At 63.7% G+C, this 12,911-nt stretch overlaps 3 protein-coding genes across 4 annotated transcripts in view; 2 read left to right on the forward strand and 1 right to left on the reverse strand.

Moving 5' to 3' along the window:
- The window catches only part of CHLRE_02g083550v5 (uncharacterized protein), a 5,462-nt gene extending 2,050 nt beyond the window's left edge, over positions 1–3,412 (forward strand). Inside the window, exons 5-11 of the mRNA XM_043059287.1 lie at positions 204–448; positions 752–877; positions 1,091–1,249; positions 1,511–1,625; positions 1,898–2,046; positions 2,221–2,361; positions 2,603–3,412. Coding sequence (XP_042926922.1) covers positions 204–448; positions 752–877; positions 1,091–1,249; positions 1,511–1,625; positions 1,898–2,046; positions 2,221–2,361; positions 2,603–3,082 — 1,415 coding nt within the window. The 3' untranslated portion in view covers positions 3,083–3,412. The remainder of the gene's footprint in view (positions 1–203; positions 449–751; positions 878–1,090; positions 1,250–1,510; positions 1,626–1,897; positions 2,047–2,220; positions 2,362–2,602) is intronic.
- On the forward strand, positions 3,281–10,342 carry CHLRE_02g083600v5 (uncharacterized protein). Of its 2 annotated transcripts, none has more exons than XM_043059288.1 (16): positions 3,281–3,710; positions 4,127–4,244; positions 4,786–4,825; positions 5,233–5,313; positions 5,524–5,601; positions 6,046–6,141; positions 6,484–6,525; positions 6,789–6,830; positions 7,199–7,330; positions 7,635–7,721; positions 8,244–8,351; positions 8,530–8,622; positions 8,852–8,918; positions 9,154–9,182; positions 9,346–9,378; positions 9,642–10,342. In XM_043059288.1, exons 1-16 carry the CDS (start codon positions 3,575–3,577, stop codon positions 9,669–9,671), a joined length of 1,212 nt encoding a protein of 403 aa, XP_042926921.1. In that variant the 5' UTR covers positions 3,281–3,574; the 3' UTR covers positions 9,672–10,342. The 2 variants fall into 2 exon arrangements, with proteins under 2 accessions (XP_042926921.1, XP_001701711.1); XM_001701659.2 differs by having other exon boundaries at positions 3,461–3,710.
- Positions 10,343–10,344: 2 nt separating this feature from the next.
- Positions 10,345–12,880, reverse strand: CHLRE_02g083650v5 (uncharacterized protein). Its single transcript, XM_001701856.2, has 8 exons — positions 12,636–12,880; positions 12,403–12,483; positions 12,203–12,224; positions 12,042–12,092; positions 11,727–11,775; positions 11,491–11,569; positions 11,312–11,379; positions 10,345–11,163 (listed from the first exon to the last, which is right to left on the reverse strand). Exons 1-8 carry the CDS (start codon positions 12,697–12,699, stop codon positions 10,984–10,986), a joined length of 594 nt encoding a protein of 197 aa, XP_001701908.1. The 5' UTR covers positions 12,700–12,880; the 3' UTR covers positions 10,345–10,983.
- Positions 12,881–12,911: the final 31 nt, after the last annotated feature.

The raw sequence follows: 12,911 nt of genomic DNA on the forward strand, positions 1-12,911 counted from the left end.
GGAGGGAGGAGGGAGGAGGGAGGAGGGAGGAGGGAGGAGGGAGGAGGGAGGAGGGAGGAGGGAGGAGGGAGGAGGGAGGGCAGGGGCGGGCCGTGCGGCTGGGTGCTGCTGGCCCCTGTACCAGGCTGGAGTCCGTTGGTCGTGCTCCGCTCGTACTCGCGCCTGCCCCGATCCAACGCCAACCGCCAACCGCCAACTTACAGGCATCCTGGAGTTCGGCTGCAAGGTGACGCATGCCGACATGGATGCGGAGCCGGCGCCACAGGGTGCTCAGGAGGCCGGGCAGCCCCAGCAACACCAGGAGGAGGGGCAGGCGGCCCCGGGCGCCATGGCCCAGCTCACGCTGTCGCGCACGGCGGCCTCTGGAGGCGAGGCGGAGGAGGTGGTGCTGGCGCGTGCGCGGCACGTGATTGCGGCGGACGGATACTTCAGCCGCGTGCGCCGGACGGTGAGAGTGGGCGTGTGGGAGGCGGGACGAATGCCGCTGTGTGGTCGTGGGGCACATGCGGACGTGGGGGGTTGCTTGTTGCAGGGCTCAAGGCTGCTGGTTGCTTATGCTGCCGAAACCCATGGCCGTGACGCTGATCTAAGGCGCTCTTACGGATGGAGAGGGGCAGTGACAGGCACAGCCAGCGCCTCCATCCGTGTCGTCCAAGCTGCCCGTACCGCCCCCAGCTCTTCCACCTTCCCCCTTGCCCAACAAATCCTGCCTGCACCCACCCGCCCCGCCCCGCCCCGTCCCGCCACCCAGGTGTGTGCCGGTGGCGGCTCCGACCCCGCGGCGCTGGCGGGCGAGATGCCGGCCTTCATGGGGGTGGCGCTGTGGCGCGGAAGCATCACACGCGCCGAGCTGGCGGCGGCGGGCGTGCCCTTGCCGGTGCGTGCAGCGGGAGCGGGGGTGGGGGCATGCGCTTCAACTTCCGGTCATAGGCTTGTCTCGGCATGCACACCTAGGAATGGGCCTAAGCGGGTGTCCGGCCAGGTTGGCTCTAAACCCATTACGCCACAACCACATCAACCACCGCCACCAATCCGCCGCCTCTGGTACCCCACCACAACCCGCCGCGCTCGCTCTCGCTCTCACTCGCAGGCCTGCCTGGACCCCGCACACGACTCGGAGGCGCTCCGCCGCACGCACATGTGGTCCCCCGCCACCCCCGACTCGCCGCTGAGGGGCCCACCCAGCCGCGGACTGCTCATCTACCCCGCACGCAACACGGCCGGGCCGGTCGGCTCAGGCGGCAGCCAGGTGCGCGCAGACACACACATGAGCGAGCATACTCTGTCTTTGCGCTTTGTTTTCCTTGTGCTCTTTAACACATGAGCGGGCGCTGTGCACCGTGTCGGCCTCTTCCCGTGTTCCTACACAACGCACAACGCGTTTGGCGAGGCACGCCGGGGCAAGGGTCGAACCCAACCCCTACCCGACGGCTACAGCGCCCCGTGCTGTGGGGAACCTCTTAACACCTCTCACGGCGCTCTTGTGCTCGTCTTGATAAACCCCCTGTAGACGCTGGTGGAGGGCGACGAGCGGATCGTGTGGAACAGCTGGGTGACGCTGCCCAAGCCCGAGGCCGGAGCCGGGGCCGGGCCGCGCGGGGAGGACCGTGGCTCGCAGCATGGTGGTGAGTGGCCGAGCGCTTCACCTCGCTTCGCCTCGCTTTGCCTCGCTTTGCAATGCTTTGCATCGCTTCACCTCACCGACTTGTAGTCCCTCTTGGCGCCTGTCAGTATTGGGCGGGATGCACTACAGGCGGTTTGGGGGCCAGGGGGCACCGCGGCCCGACGCCGTACCAACTGAGTTGGATCCCCTTACCGCGTCATTTCTTGTCACTCCCTCACCCCTCAACAAACCGTTACCCGAACCAAGCCACGCACACCCAACCCCTCCACGCAGCCTCCTCGGGCCCGGAGGCTCTGGCCGCCGCCGTGTCCGCCATGTCCTCCTTCCTCACCCCCGACGTGGCGGCGCTGCTGGCCGCCACCCCCGGCGACCGCGTCACGGGGCACGGGCTGTACGTCCACCCCGTGGAGGGGTTCACGCCGGTGCGAGGAGCGGGGAGGGGGGGGAGGGGGGGGGGCACTGGGGCGGTTGGCTGAGGGTGTTTGGGAGTGGATGCAGATGTGCTCTCCTCATGTTGCTTTCTAAGCTTGCCACAAAGCTCCCCACCACCGTGGCTCCCCAATACCGTAATGTTGTTCTTTTGCTCGGCCCCTCAGGGCGCCTGGGTGCGTGACCGGCTGGTGCTGGTCGGAGACGCCGCACACACCGCGCCACCGGACGGCCAGGGCGCCAACCTGGCGCTGGAGGATGCGGCGGTGCTGGGCGCGTGCGTGCGGAAGCACGGCCTGGGGCCCGAGGTGCGTGCGCACGCAGTGTGCGCCGCTGCGCGTTTGGCCTTGCAAAAGCACGTTCAAGTCCCCATGCATCGTCTCTCTGTCCCGCAAGCCCTTGGCGCCAGGAATGCGCAATCACGCACACACACACCTCTTCCCGTGCACGCACGCCTTGAGCCCTTGACAGTCTGCCTCCCGCTCACACGCCCCTGACGCCCCGTCCTCTTCCCCATGGCCATCGCCACCGAACTCACACCCACCGCAGGCGTTTGCCGCCTGGGAGGCCGCCCGGCAACCGCGCGCTGCCGCCATCCTGGGCGACCCCACGCCCGCCGCCACCATCCGCACCCCCCTCATCAACGACGCCACCTTTGAGCGGCTGTGGTCTCCTGCCGAGCTCCTCGCAGAGGAGCGCGCACTGCAGGCGCAGGCTGCAGCTGGCGTTGGTGGCGGCGGGGCGGCGCACCGGGCTGTGGAGCAGGAGGATGTGGGTCGGCTGCCACCCGACGTTGTGGCTAGCCTGGAGAGGATCCTGGGCGCGGAGGCGGCGGCCGGCGCGTCGGCATCAAAGGCGGCGGAGGTGACGGAGGCGGGGGCGTCGGCGTGCGAGGCGGAGCAGCAGGCGGTGGCGGTGGTGCAGGAGTGGTCGGCGGACGTGGTGGGACGGCTGGTGCGGGCCAAGGTGGAGGGGCGCACCATGGCGGTGCGCGTGCCGCCGCCGGAGGGCACGTACTTCGTGCGTTGATGAGGCCACGAGGGAGGTTCGCTTGGGGAGAGGGTCAGAGCGTTAGTGGTGTGGCGTTGCTGGAGGGAGTGAGAGAGCTGGGGGAGCAGCTGAGAGGCGCGACCGCGCGAGTGGACAATGCAGGCATAGGTTGTGTGATTTGTGATAGAGCACTTTGACCGTTGCCAATTACGGTGTGTAGCATTTTATAGGTTTCTATGATGCGTCTACAGAACGAGGCGGTCATTAATGCGGTCGAGTGAAGGCGGGGCCAGGGGCGCGTGTACTGTTGCCCGCGTGTCGGTGTCGCGGCGCGGCACTCCGCTTTTTTGGTAATGGGCCCATCCTGTCGGGCTCCTCTTTTTAGCTGCCCTGCTTTTCCGAGTGCAATACAAGTAACTGGTGCAATACAAACAGTGCTGTACTTGCTTCTTTAGCGTGTGGAGCTATCGGCGCATAATTAGCAGCGGCAAGTGAACACCGTTTGTTGAACAACAAAGGCACTGTGCAAATATGGCTCCCAAGAAGGAGAAGGAGGAGGACAAGACTGCCGGAGCAGCTCGTTTTGGGCGCGTGCGGAACAGCTTGAAGATGGGCATCGTTGGACTGCCGAACGTCGGAAAGAGCTCACTGTTCAATCTTTTGACTGGTGAGAGTATCAGCAGGGTGGCGTGCACATCGGATGCGGAACGAGCCCCGGCGGCGAGCGAGGGCCTGAGCTGCTTGCATTGCGGAAGGGGATACTGTCACCCGATACCACATAATGAGCCTCATATAGAAGAGTGGGGCGAATAGTGTTGAACCTGCAGCTTGATGGATCGACCGCCTTTGAGTTGCGTTCGCCGTCACGGCGTGTCTGTTATGTTGACGAGGAGGCGCGTGAATATCCTATCTAGCCGTCTAAAACGTGCCCAATGCCAAAGCACGTCGCGTGCCAGTCAGGTGTCCGGGACTTGCGGTGGCGTTAGTTGGACGTTTCCCCCGGCCGTTGCTCGCTGTGGCTGGTGCAGGGCAGACCTCCGGACCCCCCTGACGCCCCTCGCTCCTGCTCTTCCCCATTTACAGAGCAGAGCATCGCGGCGGAGAACTACCCCTTCTGCACGATCGACCCCAACGAGTCCCGCTGCGCGGTGCCCGATGAGCGCTACGAATGGCTGTGCGACCTGTGGAAGCCGCCCAGCATGTGAGCAGGACAGCGTGCAAGCGGCCGAGAAGGCGAAGGGGCGATCAGGCTCCATGGGCGAGGCAGCGCGGGGGCCGAGGGGCGAGGGAGGGAGGCGAGGGGCCCTGCGGGTTGCGCGGTGCGACGGCGGGGCTGGCGGCGGATGCGGTCGTGCGGTGTGCAGCAGGGCAGCAGGGCTGCAGAGGCCGCTGAGGCCCTGACGGACTGCAGCAGGACGGCAGAGGTGGCTGGGCTGCGTGGTGCGCACAGTTGGCCCGAGGCAGCTGACTTGCTTGGGGGCGGGCCGGCGCCTGGTGACCCAACCCAGCCACGACTGCTTGCAACTGTCGCCTCAGCCTGCGCCCCGCTAATCTGGCTTCTGTTTGGTTTTGTTTGGGCTGGTATTCACAACCCCCGCCACTAGTCTGCAGTGAGGCACGCTCCTGGCCGCGGCGGCCCAGCATTCCCCTACAGGCTTGTGGCAAGGGCAACGGCACCGCTGTCACACCGTGTTCGCTTCGAACCAACGCCCTCCAACCCCATGCATGTGTGCACCTCGCAGGTACCCCGCCTACCTGCAGGTCACGGACATCGCCGGACTGGTGCGTCGCGCCGCCTTCGTGCTGTGTCCGTGCGGGGCAGTCAGCAGCCAGGGATGCAGCAGCGGGCAGCGGCAGCAGCGCATAGCGTCGCGGCAGCAGCAGGGGTGCTGCTGGCTGGGATATGGGTCGGGAAGGTTTCGTTCACCGGGCACTGCCGCAGCGAAAGACACGCACGAGTTGGGCTCTGGAGATTGTGGGTGTGTGGGTGCCGGTCATGTCAGCAACAGCAAATGTGCGCCGTGGGTAGCGGTGGCAGAAGCAGCGGCGACAGCACTCACCCGGGCCGGGGACGGGGCAAGCACCGGGTGCAAGGGAGTGCCCGCGAGGGAGCGAGCTGCCTGCAGAGCCCTGCTGTGTAGGTCTCACGCTGCACGTGTCTTTACTGCTGGCGCTGTCGTTGTGGGCAGGTGCGCGGCGCCGCTGAGGGCGCGGGCCTGGGCAACGCCTTCCTGAGCCACATCTCCGCCGTGGACGGCATCTTCCACGTGGTGGGTGCGGTGCCTGCCAGCCCGTGCCGGGCTACCAGGCTGCTATACTGCTGGACTGCAAGGTTGCTGGACTGTCACCAGAGTATCACCATGTGAAAAGTTTGGGAATACAGGGACTCATACACGGCCGCACGCCCTAAGCACGGCCGGGGTGCTGACCTGTCCGCCCTGCTGCCGCCTGCTGCCGGCCGCCCTGCCGCGTGCTGCCAGGTCCGCGCCTTCGATAGCGAGGAGGTCATCCACGTGGACGACAGTGTGGACCCCATCCGCGACCTGGAGACCATCCAGGTGCGTTGGAGAGCAACAGGAAAGGAAGTGTGTGTGTGTGTGTGCGTCTGTCTCGAGTAGGAGGGGCCAAATGGGGCCGGAGCAGGAGCGGCAGCAGGATGACGCGGGGCGCACCGAAGGCATGAGAAGCGAGCGTGTGTTCCAGGTTGTAGCGGCCTGAACAGGCGGTTGCGGAAGCGGTGCAGGGCCAGGGCAGTGGCAGTGGCGCAGGGGGCCCTCATACTGCGGCACCGCGTGCGTGTCGGCCTCATAGCTACGGTCCGTTACAGCGCCTGCTTCCCTGCTCCGCCCCGTCCCTGTGGTATCTGCTTGACAGCCCATGTTCGTGGCTTTGCCTGCTTCGGCCCGGCCATGCGGTGTAGTGTAGTGTCGTGTCGTGTCATGTGATGTCACCTTGCATCACGTCGGCCCATTCCATTCCATGCCAATGCCGCTGCGCCCCAGATGGAGCTGTGCAAGAAGGACCTGGAGTTCGTGGAGAAGGCGGAGGAGAAGGAGATCCGCGACGTCAAGAAGAGCCCCAACATGAAGATCAGCCTGGTGGGTGCGGCGGCTGATGATAGGGTGGTGGGGGGTGGTGGGGGGGGGCCTGGTGGGGCGGAGTGGCGTGCCGGTAATGGCACGGACAGGCGGTGGAAAGGATTGGCAGCCAACCGCATCGTGCCGGGTTTGTTCGTGGTACAGTCGTGGTGACTACGCAAGGCGGTTGGGGCCATGCTCCCCACGCGCACCAGGGGCCGGTATCCCATTGTGCTACGACTGCCTAAGCAGCGGCAGTACGGTACCAGTCGCGGCGCCAGCAGCATGCGTGTACCCCCCCCCTTCCCCCCCCTGGCAGCTGACAGCTGTTCTGTGTGCGCCCCCGCCTCCATAATCCTGCAGGTTTTCACGTCCACTTTTGAGAAAGTCAAGGCGATGCTCAAGGCAAGTCTGGTCTGGATGACCTTGATGAAGTCGGGTTGTCTTTATGACCGCCTACAGAAGTTAACGGCGAGGTGCACAGCCGTCGCACCGGACTGCCAGTTGCTGGCTGGCAATGCCGCACAACCGGTACTGCCGCACAGCCGGTGCCGCACACGTGCTGTTTGCCCTGCTGGAGGACTACCGTAGTGCTTGCCAGTCGCTGCCCCCGTGCTCCTCCTCGCGTGCCTCAACTTCTGCAACCCTTCTTCCCGCCCCACTCCCAGGAGAACAAGCCCGTGCGCTGCGGCGAGTTCAACTCCAAGGAGGTACGTCAGTCAGCTCAGCAGGCGCAGCATATCTCAGGCCGGGCCATGCCACCGTCTGCCCTTGGTGGCAGCCGGCCTTGCCTGTCCACGAAGGGGCCTTGCTTGTCCACGAAGCATGCATCTGAGGCGGCGGCAGGGCCCAGCCTACGCGCAAACCCCTGCCCGGCATTTCCCTCGCCGCCGCCGCCCGCCCAACCCCCACGTCCTCTTTGTGTTCCCATGCTCTTGCCTACTTATGCCACACATCCCAACCCTCATCTCGCCCCTCCTCCTCCGCCTCCTCCTCCTCCTCCACCTCCTAATCCGCCTCCTCCTCCTCCTCCACCTCCTGACCCGCCTCCTCCTGCTCCTGATCTCCCTCCCTGCAGGTGGAGCTGATCCGTGAGAAGCTGGACAACCTGATCACCACCAAGCCAGTGGTGTACCTGGTCAACCTGTCGGCGGCGGACTTCATGCGCAAGAAGAACAAGTGGCTGGCCAAGATCCACGCCTGGATCCAGGTGCGAGGGGGGTGCGCAGGGCTGGGCGTGGCTAAATCCGGATCCGGAGATAGGACTAGGGGGGCGGGGTTTGCTTGTCGCTGGTCCCACGAGAAGCGAGATGACTGGCTGTGCCGCCCTGGTCCAACGGGTGTAGTGGTTACGGGAGGCAGGGTGGGGTGTGCTTGGCACGAGGCAGGGTTCAGGCGTGAGGGTGCGGCCCTGCCCTTTTCCGCTTTGTGGGTTAGCAGACTTAGCACACGGTACTTGGCTGACGGCTGCCCCGTACTCGTCATGTGGGACACACACCAACACCAACCCGCAGGAGCACGGCGGCGGCCTGCTGATCCCCTTCAGTGTGGAGTGGGAGAGCAAGCTGTGGTCGCTGCGGGACGACCCCGACGGCAAGAAGGTGAGGCGCGCCTGCGTGTGTGCCGGCGGCGGCGCCGCCCTGATAGGGGCGCTGGGATGGCTGGCGGTACTAGGATGGCGGTACTAGGGTGGGGTGGGTGGGGTTCCGGGGTGGGTGGGATGGCTGAGGGGGTGTAAGGGCACGGGGGCGGGGGTTGGGGACCCTTTTGCTGCAAGGACGCTGAAGGGCAAAGGCGCTGAAAATGTGGAGACCATGGCCGTGTATGCCCGACCGGAGCTTTACCTCTCTTTGACCTCCTTGACGTCCACACAGACATCATCGCCTCCAACCTTCTACCCTCCCTGCATCTCCCAGTGCTTGTCTCCATGGGGCTGGTGCAACGAACACCCCCCTTCGCTACACTTCTCTGTACCAATCCTTGCAACCCCCCTGTATCCCTCTCCTCCGCGCTCTATGGGTTCTGGGTTGGCAAGGGTTTAATTTGGAATGGGAATGAAGTACGCCACCACCTCCCTCCACCGTCTCCCACCACCTCCCTCCACCACCTCCCTGCACCCGCAGGCCTTCCTGGACGAGAGCAGCGGCGCCGTGTCGTCCCTGCCCAAGATGGTGGTGCAGGGCTTCAAGGAGCTCAACCTCATCTACTTCTTCACCGCGGGAGAGACCGAGGTGCGGGGCGGGGGCCAGGGCAGGGGCGGGGACCAGGGCAGGGGCGGCAGGGCGTGAGCTGGAACTGAAGAGCGGTGTGCTCGTGCTGATCAGCTGATTGGTAGAAACCGTGCGGTGCCAATGCACCAACATGGACTTGCTGTCTGCCCCTCCCCCCGCTGTCCCTGCCCTGCCGCAGGTGCGCTGCTGGACCATCCAGCGCGGCACGCTGGCGCCCCAGGCCGCCGGCGTCATCCACTCCGACTTCGAGCGCGGCTTCATCAAGGCAGAGGTGCGGGGGAGAGGGAGAGGGAGAGGGAGAGGGAGAGGGAGAGGGAGAGGGAGAGGGAGAGGGAGAGGGCTATTTGCTCTTGGCTGTCCTGGGCTGCCACTGTGTTGTTCAGCAGGGCTCTGCTCTATGAGCACGGGTGTGCGTGACATACTGTTAACGTGCACACACACATGCCTTCAAAAATACACGCATCCCGGCCAGAAACACACGTGCCCTCATCATGTCGCAGGTGGTGGCGTACGCGGACTTCCGCGCCCTGGCCACCAGCAAGAGCATGATGGAGGTCAAGGCCGCCGGTGCGTGTGTGTGCGTGTATGTGTGCGCAATGCGGGCGAGGAGGGGACAAAGCACGAGGGAGGAATTGCAGCAAGGGCGGCGGCTGGGTGAAGACGACGGCGACGTGTTCTATCAGCCCGGTTGAGGGCGGCTAGTCAGGCTTGAGGGACGGCACGAGGGGGTGGACCAAGTGGGCTTGAGGGCCTGAAACACCATACTCATGGCGCTATGGTCCCCCTTGGCTTTCTTGTGCAGGCAAGTACCGGCAAGAAGGGAAAAGCTACGTGAGTCAGGCGTCGCGCCTTGTTGACACGTGTTGCTGCTGAGCCTCCCCTTCCGCAACTGCCGCCACGTACCATATTATTGTCACCTTACAACTCGCGCTCCCGGTCCCCTGAACGCACCGTTGTCGCTGCTGCTGCCCGCTGTGTGGTTTCTTCGCCGCAGGTGGTGGAGGACGGCGACATCATCCACTTCCAGGTGAGCAAGGGTGGGGAACGCTTGGCAGGGTCAGAGCCAGGGGAGGTTCCGCCCCTAAGAACCAGAACGGCCGCTGGATCAGAGGTCTGGATCGGACAGCTGGGTCGGAGAGCAGGTCGGAATGCTAATGCGGGTCAAAGCTGAAGGGAACAGAACGCGCGGAACGCGCCCCTGACGGCGTAGTGGACCGTACGGCGTAGAATGCAGGTTGAGCTTTACCTCTCCATGTCTCAATCCCGGCCCGCCTTCCTCGTGCCTTGCAGTTCAACGTCACGGCGTCCGCGAAGAAGTAATTGCGGCCGCCCGGGACGGCCACTGTTTGGGACCGGGACCTGAACAAGAGACGCCGCCGAGCGCCGCCGCACCCATGTTGTGCTGTAGCCCTGACGTTAATCCGTGTCCATGTGTGTTTGGTCCGATGGAGCATTATTGATGGCGTGGCGACAGGCAATAAGCTCGGCGGCTCTTGCCGGGACCTCTAAAACTGGTGTGGTACTTTGACTTCATGCGAGAATAAGACGGGCAGAGCAGAGCGGGGTGGGGCCGGGGCGGGGCCGGCGTGCGCGTAGGACATCCGCGTATGGGGGCGTAAGGGCGTTGCCTCCTGCATGGGGCCGCTCCTGCGAGCATCTCTGAGTTCGGACTGCACGTGTGGCCGTGTCAGTGTGTGGTGAGGTAAATTTCCGCAAGTCACCTATATATGGTGGGTGCACTGGCGAAGTTGGCACAGCGTAGAATTGATGCATCTCGAGCATTATCTGAGGGCCGTAGATCGTGGGCACTGGGCAGACCGCAAGTACGGCAGGTCCAGGAAGTCGCTTGCTGCTACGGATTCAGGTTTGCTTTAGCCGACCAAAAGAGGTGGCGGTCATGATCGGTCCACGGTCTGGGCCTGTGGGGCACGGTCTGAACGGCGCCGACGGCGTGCAGGAGGATGGCCAGCACCCGAGTGAAATGTAGAAGCTCTTCCAATCATTACATTCCCTTTCCCTACTTGGGGTGCAGGGAGGTTCAGTGCACGTAAGCCTGTTGCTATAGCCTGGCTACTTTGGAGGTTGGACTAACAAGTAACAGGGCCACCCATGCCAGTACAGACCATTACCAACGCACCTTCACCCGTGTAGAAACAGTGTCCAGGTAAAGAGACATAATCATCAGTCATTCACGCACGCAGTCAAGTATATGCTTTCATGCACAAGCTTCAAGAATCGCCTGTCAAAGCTGGTCACCACTCGTTTCGCCTAGGCGGCCCACACGACGGACATTCGCCCGCCTCCCCATTCGTCGTTGACTGGTCACGTAAACGCGCATTGCATCATGCTGGACGCCTGCTACTGGGGAAGCCCGACCCCTTGACAAACGACACCCGTCTGAAACCCACTGCATCCGTGACGCAGCTGAGCGCCACCAGTACGTCCAGGCAAGCGGTCACAAGGCAGTCCCGGCAACCTCACGCAGCGCAACCCTACCAGTCAGCATGCCGCAACCCGCAACCCGCAGTTGCGCAAACGCATGCTACTGCTCGAGCTGCTGCAACGCCAGCTCCGCCCGCTGCAGCTGCTGCTGTGTTCCTATTCGCCCAAGCGACCTCTGCTCGCTGCACGCCTAGAAGTTGGAGGGCTGGTAGGTGCTGGGCTGGTACTTCTGCTCCATGGTGGTGGGCGCCGAGCTGGTGGCGGGCACGGGCGCGGAGGAGCCCATCTGCAGCGACAGCGGCGTGAAGGTGGGCAGGCCCGTAGTGCCGGGCGCGGCGGTGGCGCCCAGGCCAACGAAGATGATCAGAGCCTGTGGAGCAAGCGCAGGGGTTGGAGGCGTCAGGACAGCGGCGGTGAGCGAGGCGTTGAAGGGTTGGGAAGGCAGCGTGCGGCTCCGATGCCCGCTGATGACACGCGGTCACACACACACGGGTGAGACAGATGATGAAGGGACTCACGAAGTTGGTAATGCACAGCAGCACAGCACCCGCAGCCGCAGCGTTGTACGCCTCCGACTTGTAGTCGTCTGCAGGGGTCGAATAGCCAAATGCTCAGTAATGAGCAGGATGCACCGGAGTGGCATGATCCCAATGCGGGGAGAAAGCGAGGCCAACCCGACTCAGGAGCGCAAACTCACTGAAGCTGAGGCCACCGATGGAGAAGCTGTTGGTGATGAACTGCTGAGACACGTAGGTGAGCTGCACCGTCACCATGGCCTGCACGAGAACCCGGTGCGACGTGGGTCTAGGTGGGTCGGGGTTCTGTTGTTGGGACGTTCTACGGCAGTGGCGGTTGGGCGTGCCACTGCGTACTGCCATCTTTATACCCCCACGTCCCTGATCCAAAGCACAGCCCTAGCGTGTATGACCCTACCAGGTAGGTCAGGTAGATGTACCGCGCGCGCTCGAATGCCGCCGTGAAGCTGCGGGGAACATACCAGCATCGGGCGGGCGGTGAGCTAGGTGCGGTGCCTGGTACCTGTGCAACCTTATAGACGGGCCCGCAGCAAGCCGGGTCGCCCAGGCCATGCAAGACTAAGTGGGTTACCACGACAGGACGCCTCAGGGTGCGAGAACCCCATGCCGTCCCCCCTCCCGCACTCCGGGTCTCTTCCGGGGAGCTGCCAGAGTTGACACCGGCCTGCTTCCACGAGCTTCGGTTGAGGCTCGGCTGCACCAGACGCCTCACCATGTCAGCAGCATGATCACCAGCAGGAAGAATTCGAACCAAATGGTCCACCTGTGGGCAGGGTGGCCGCTTAGCAACGTCTGGCGCTGACAATGACGAGACTCGCAAGCAGCTCAGACCGGTTGACACCATCTTGGGCACATCACCCGTACCAGGCTTACCATTCCGTCTGGTACATATTAGCTGCGAAGCGGGGCAAACATAGCGAGCCAAGTATGGATTTCGTCAAAAGTCCCAAAAGAGTTCAGACGGCATGAACATCGGTTGCGACTGGTCATAAACAATGAAAGGAGGCACAAGGCAGGAACGACGCTTGAGTCAAACACCTGGAGAATCGTCTCCGCGATGCCCCGACACCTACCGCAGTAGTCCGCTTTAGCGCCCGGCGGCCTGTTGTTCATGCAGTCATTCGTGCTAGCTCCGAGGCCGCCCAACGCCACAACTGCGCAGGAATTGCAAGAAAGCAGTTTGTTCCTGGTCGCTCTCTTTCGCCAGCTGGCGAGACAACCCTCAGACAACGGAAGATTTGCTCGATACCAAAGCTACATTGAAGCGGCCTAAGAACAAGTCGCCGCTGCGAGCCTGGAGACGCACCCCAAGACAGCAGTCCGAAGAACAGCAGGAACAACCCAAGGGGATGGATGTGAAGGCGAGCCATGTTGATTGTTTGTGTGTGCACAGTTCAGTACGCAACAGTCACAGAGGGGGAGGGATGTGAGCCCGGAGCGTGTCATCCCGGCCTCATTGCGTTTGGGTGCACGGCGTTCGGGCGACGGCCTTCGGGCGACGGCCGCAGCGTAGTACCTTGTGGAGACGCTAGGAGTATGAACCTTGTTAAGACGCTAGGAGCATGTCTTCTCTGAGCTTCTG

The sequence above is a fragment of the Chlamydomonas reinhardtii genome, chromosome 2 (genome assembly GCF_000002595.2).
Source record: "Chlamydomonas reinhardtii strain CC-503 cw92 mt+ chromosome 2, whole genome shotgun sequence".
NCBI lineage: Eukaryota > Viridiplantae > Chlorophyta > Chlorophyceae > Chlamydomonadales > Chlamydomonadaceae > Chlamydomonas > Chlamydomonas reinhardtii.

Bases quoted from the DNA above. Each gene is read 5' to 3' on its own strand.
- CHLRE_02g083600v5 (XM_043059288.1), top strand. From the start codon at position 3,575: ATGGCTCCCAAGAAGGAGAAGGAGGAGGACAAGACTGCCGGAGCAGCT. The intron at 6,526-6,788 runs GCAAGTCTGGTC...CCCCACTCCCAG, and splicing joins AAGTCAAGGCGATGCTCAAG to GAGAACAAGCCCGTGCGCTG. The intron at 7,722-8,243 runs GTGAGGCGCGCC...CTGCACCCGCAG, and splicing joins ACGACCCCGACGGCAAGAAG to GCCTTCCTGGACGAGAGCAG.
- CHLRE_02g083650v5 (XM_001701856.2), bottom strand. From the start codon at position 12,699: ATGGCTCGCCTTCACATCCATCCCCTTGGGTTGTTCCTGCTGTTCTTC. The intron at 11,380-11,490 runs GTGAGTTTGCGC...CGACCCCTGCAG, and splicing joins CATCGGTGGCCTCAGCTTCA to ACGACTACAAGTCGGAGGCG. The intron at 11,164-11,311 runs GTGAGTCCCTTC...CTTGCTCCACAG, and splicing joins TGCTGTGCATTACCAACTTC to GCTCTGATCATCTTCGTTGG.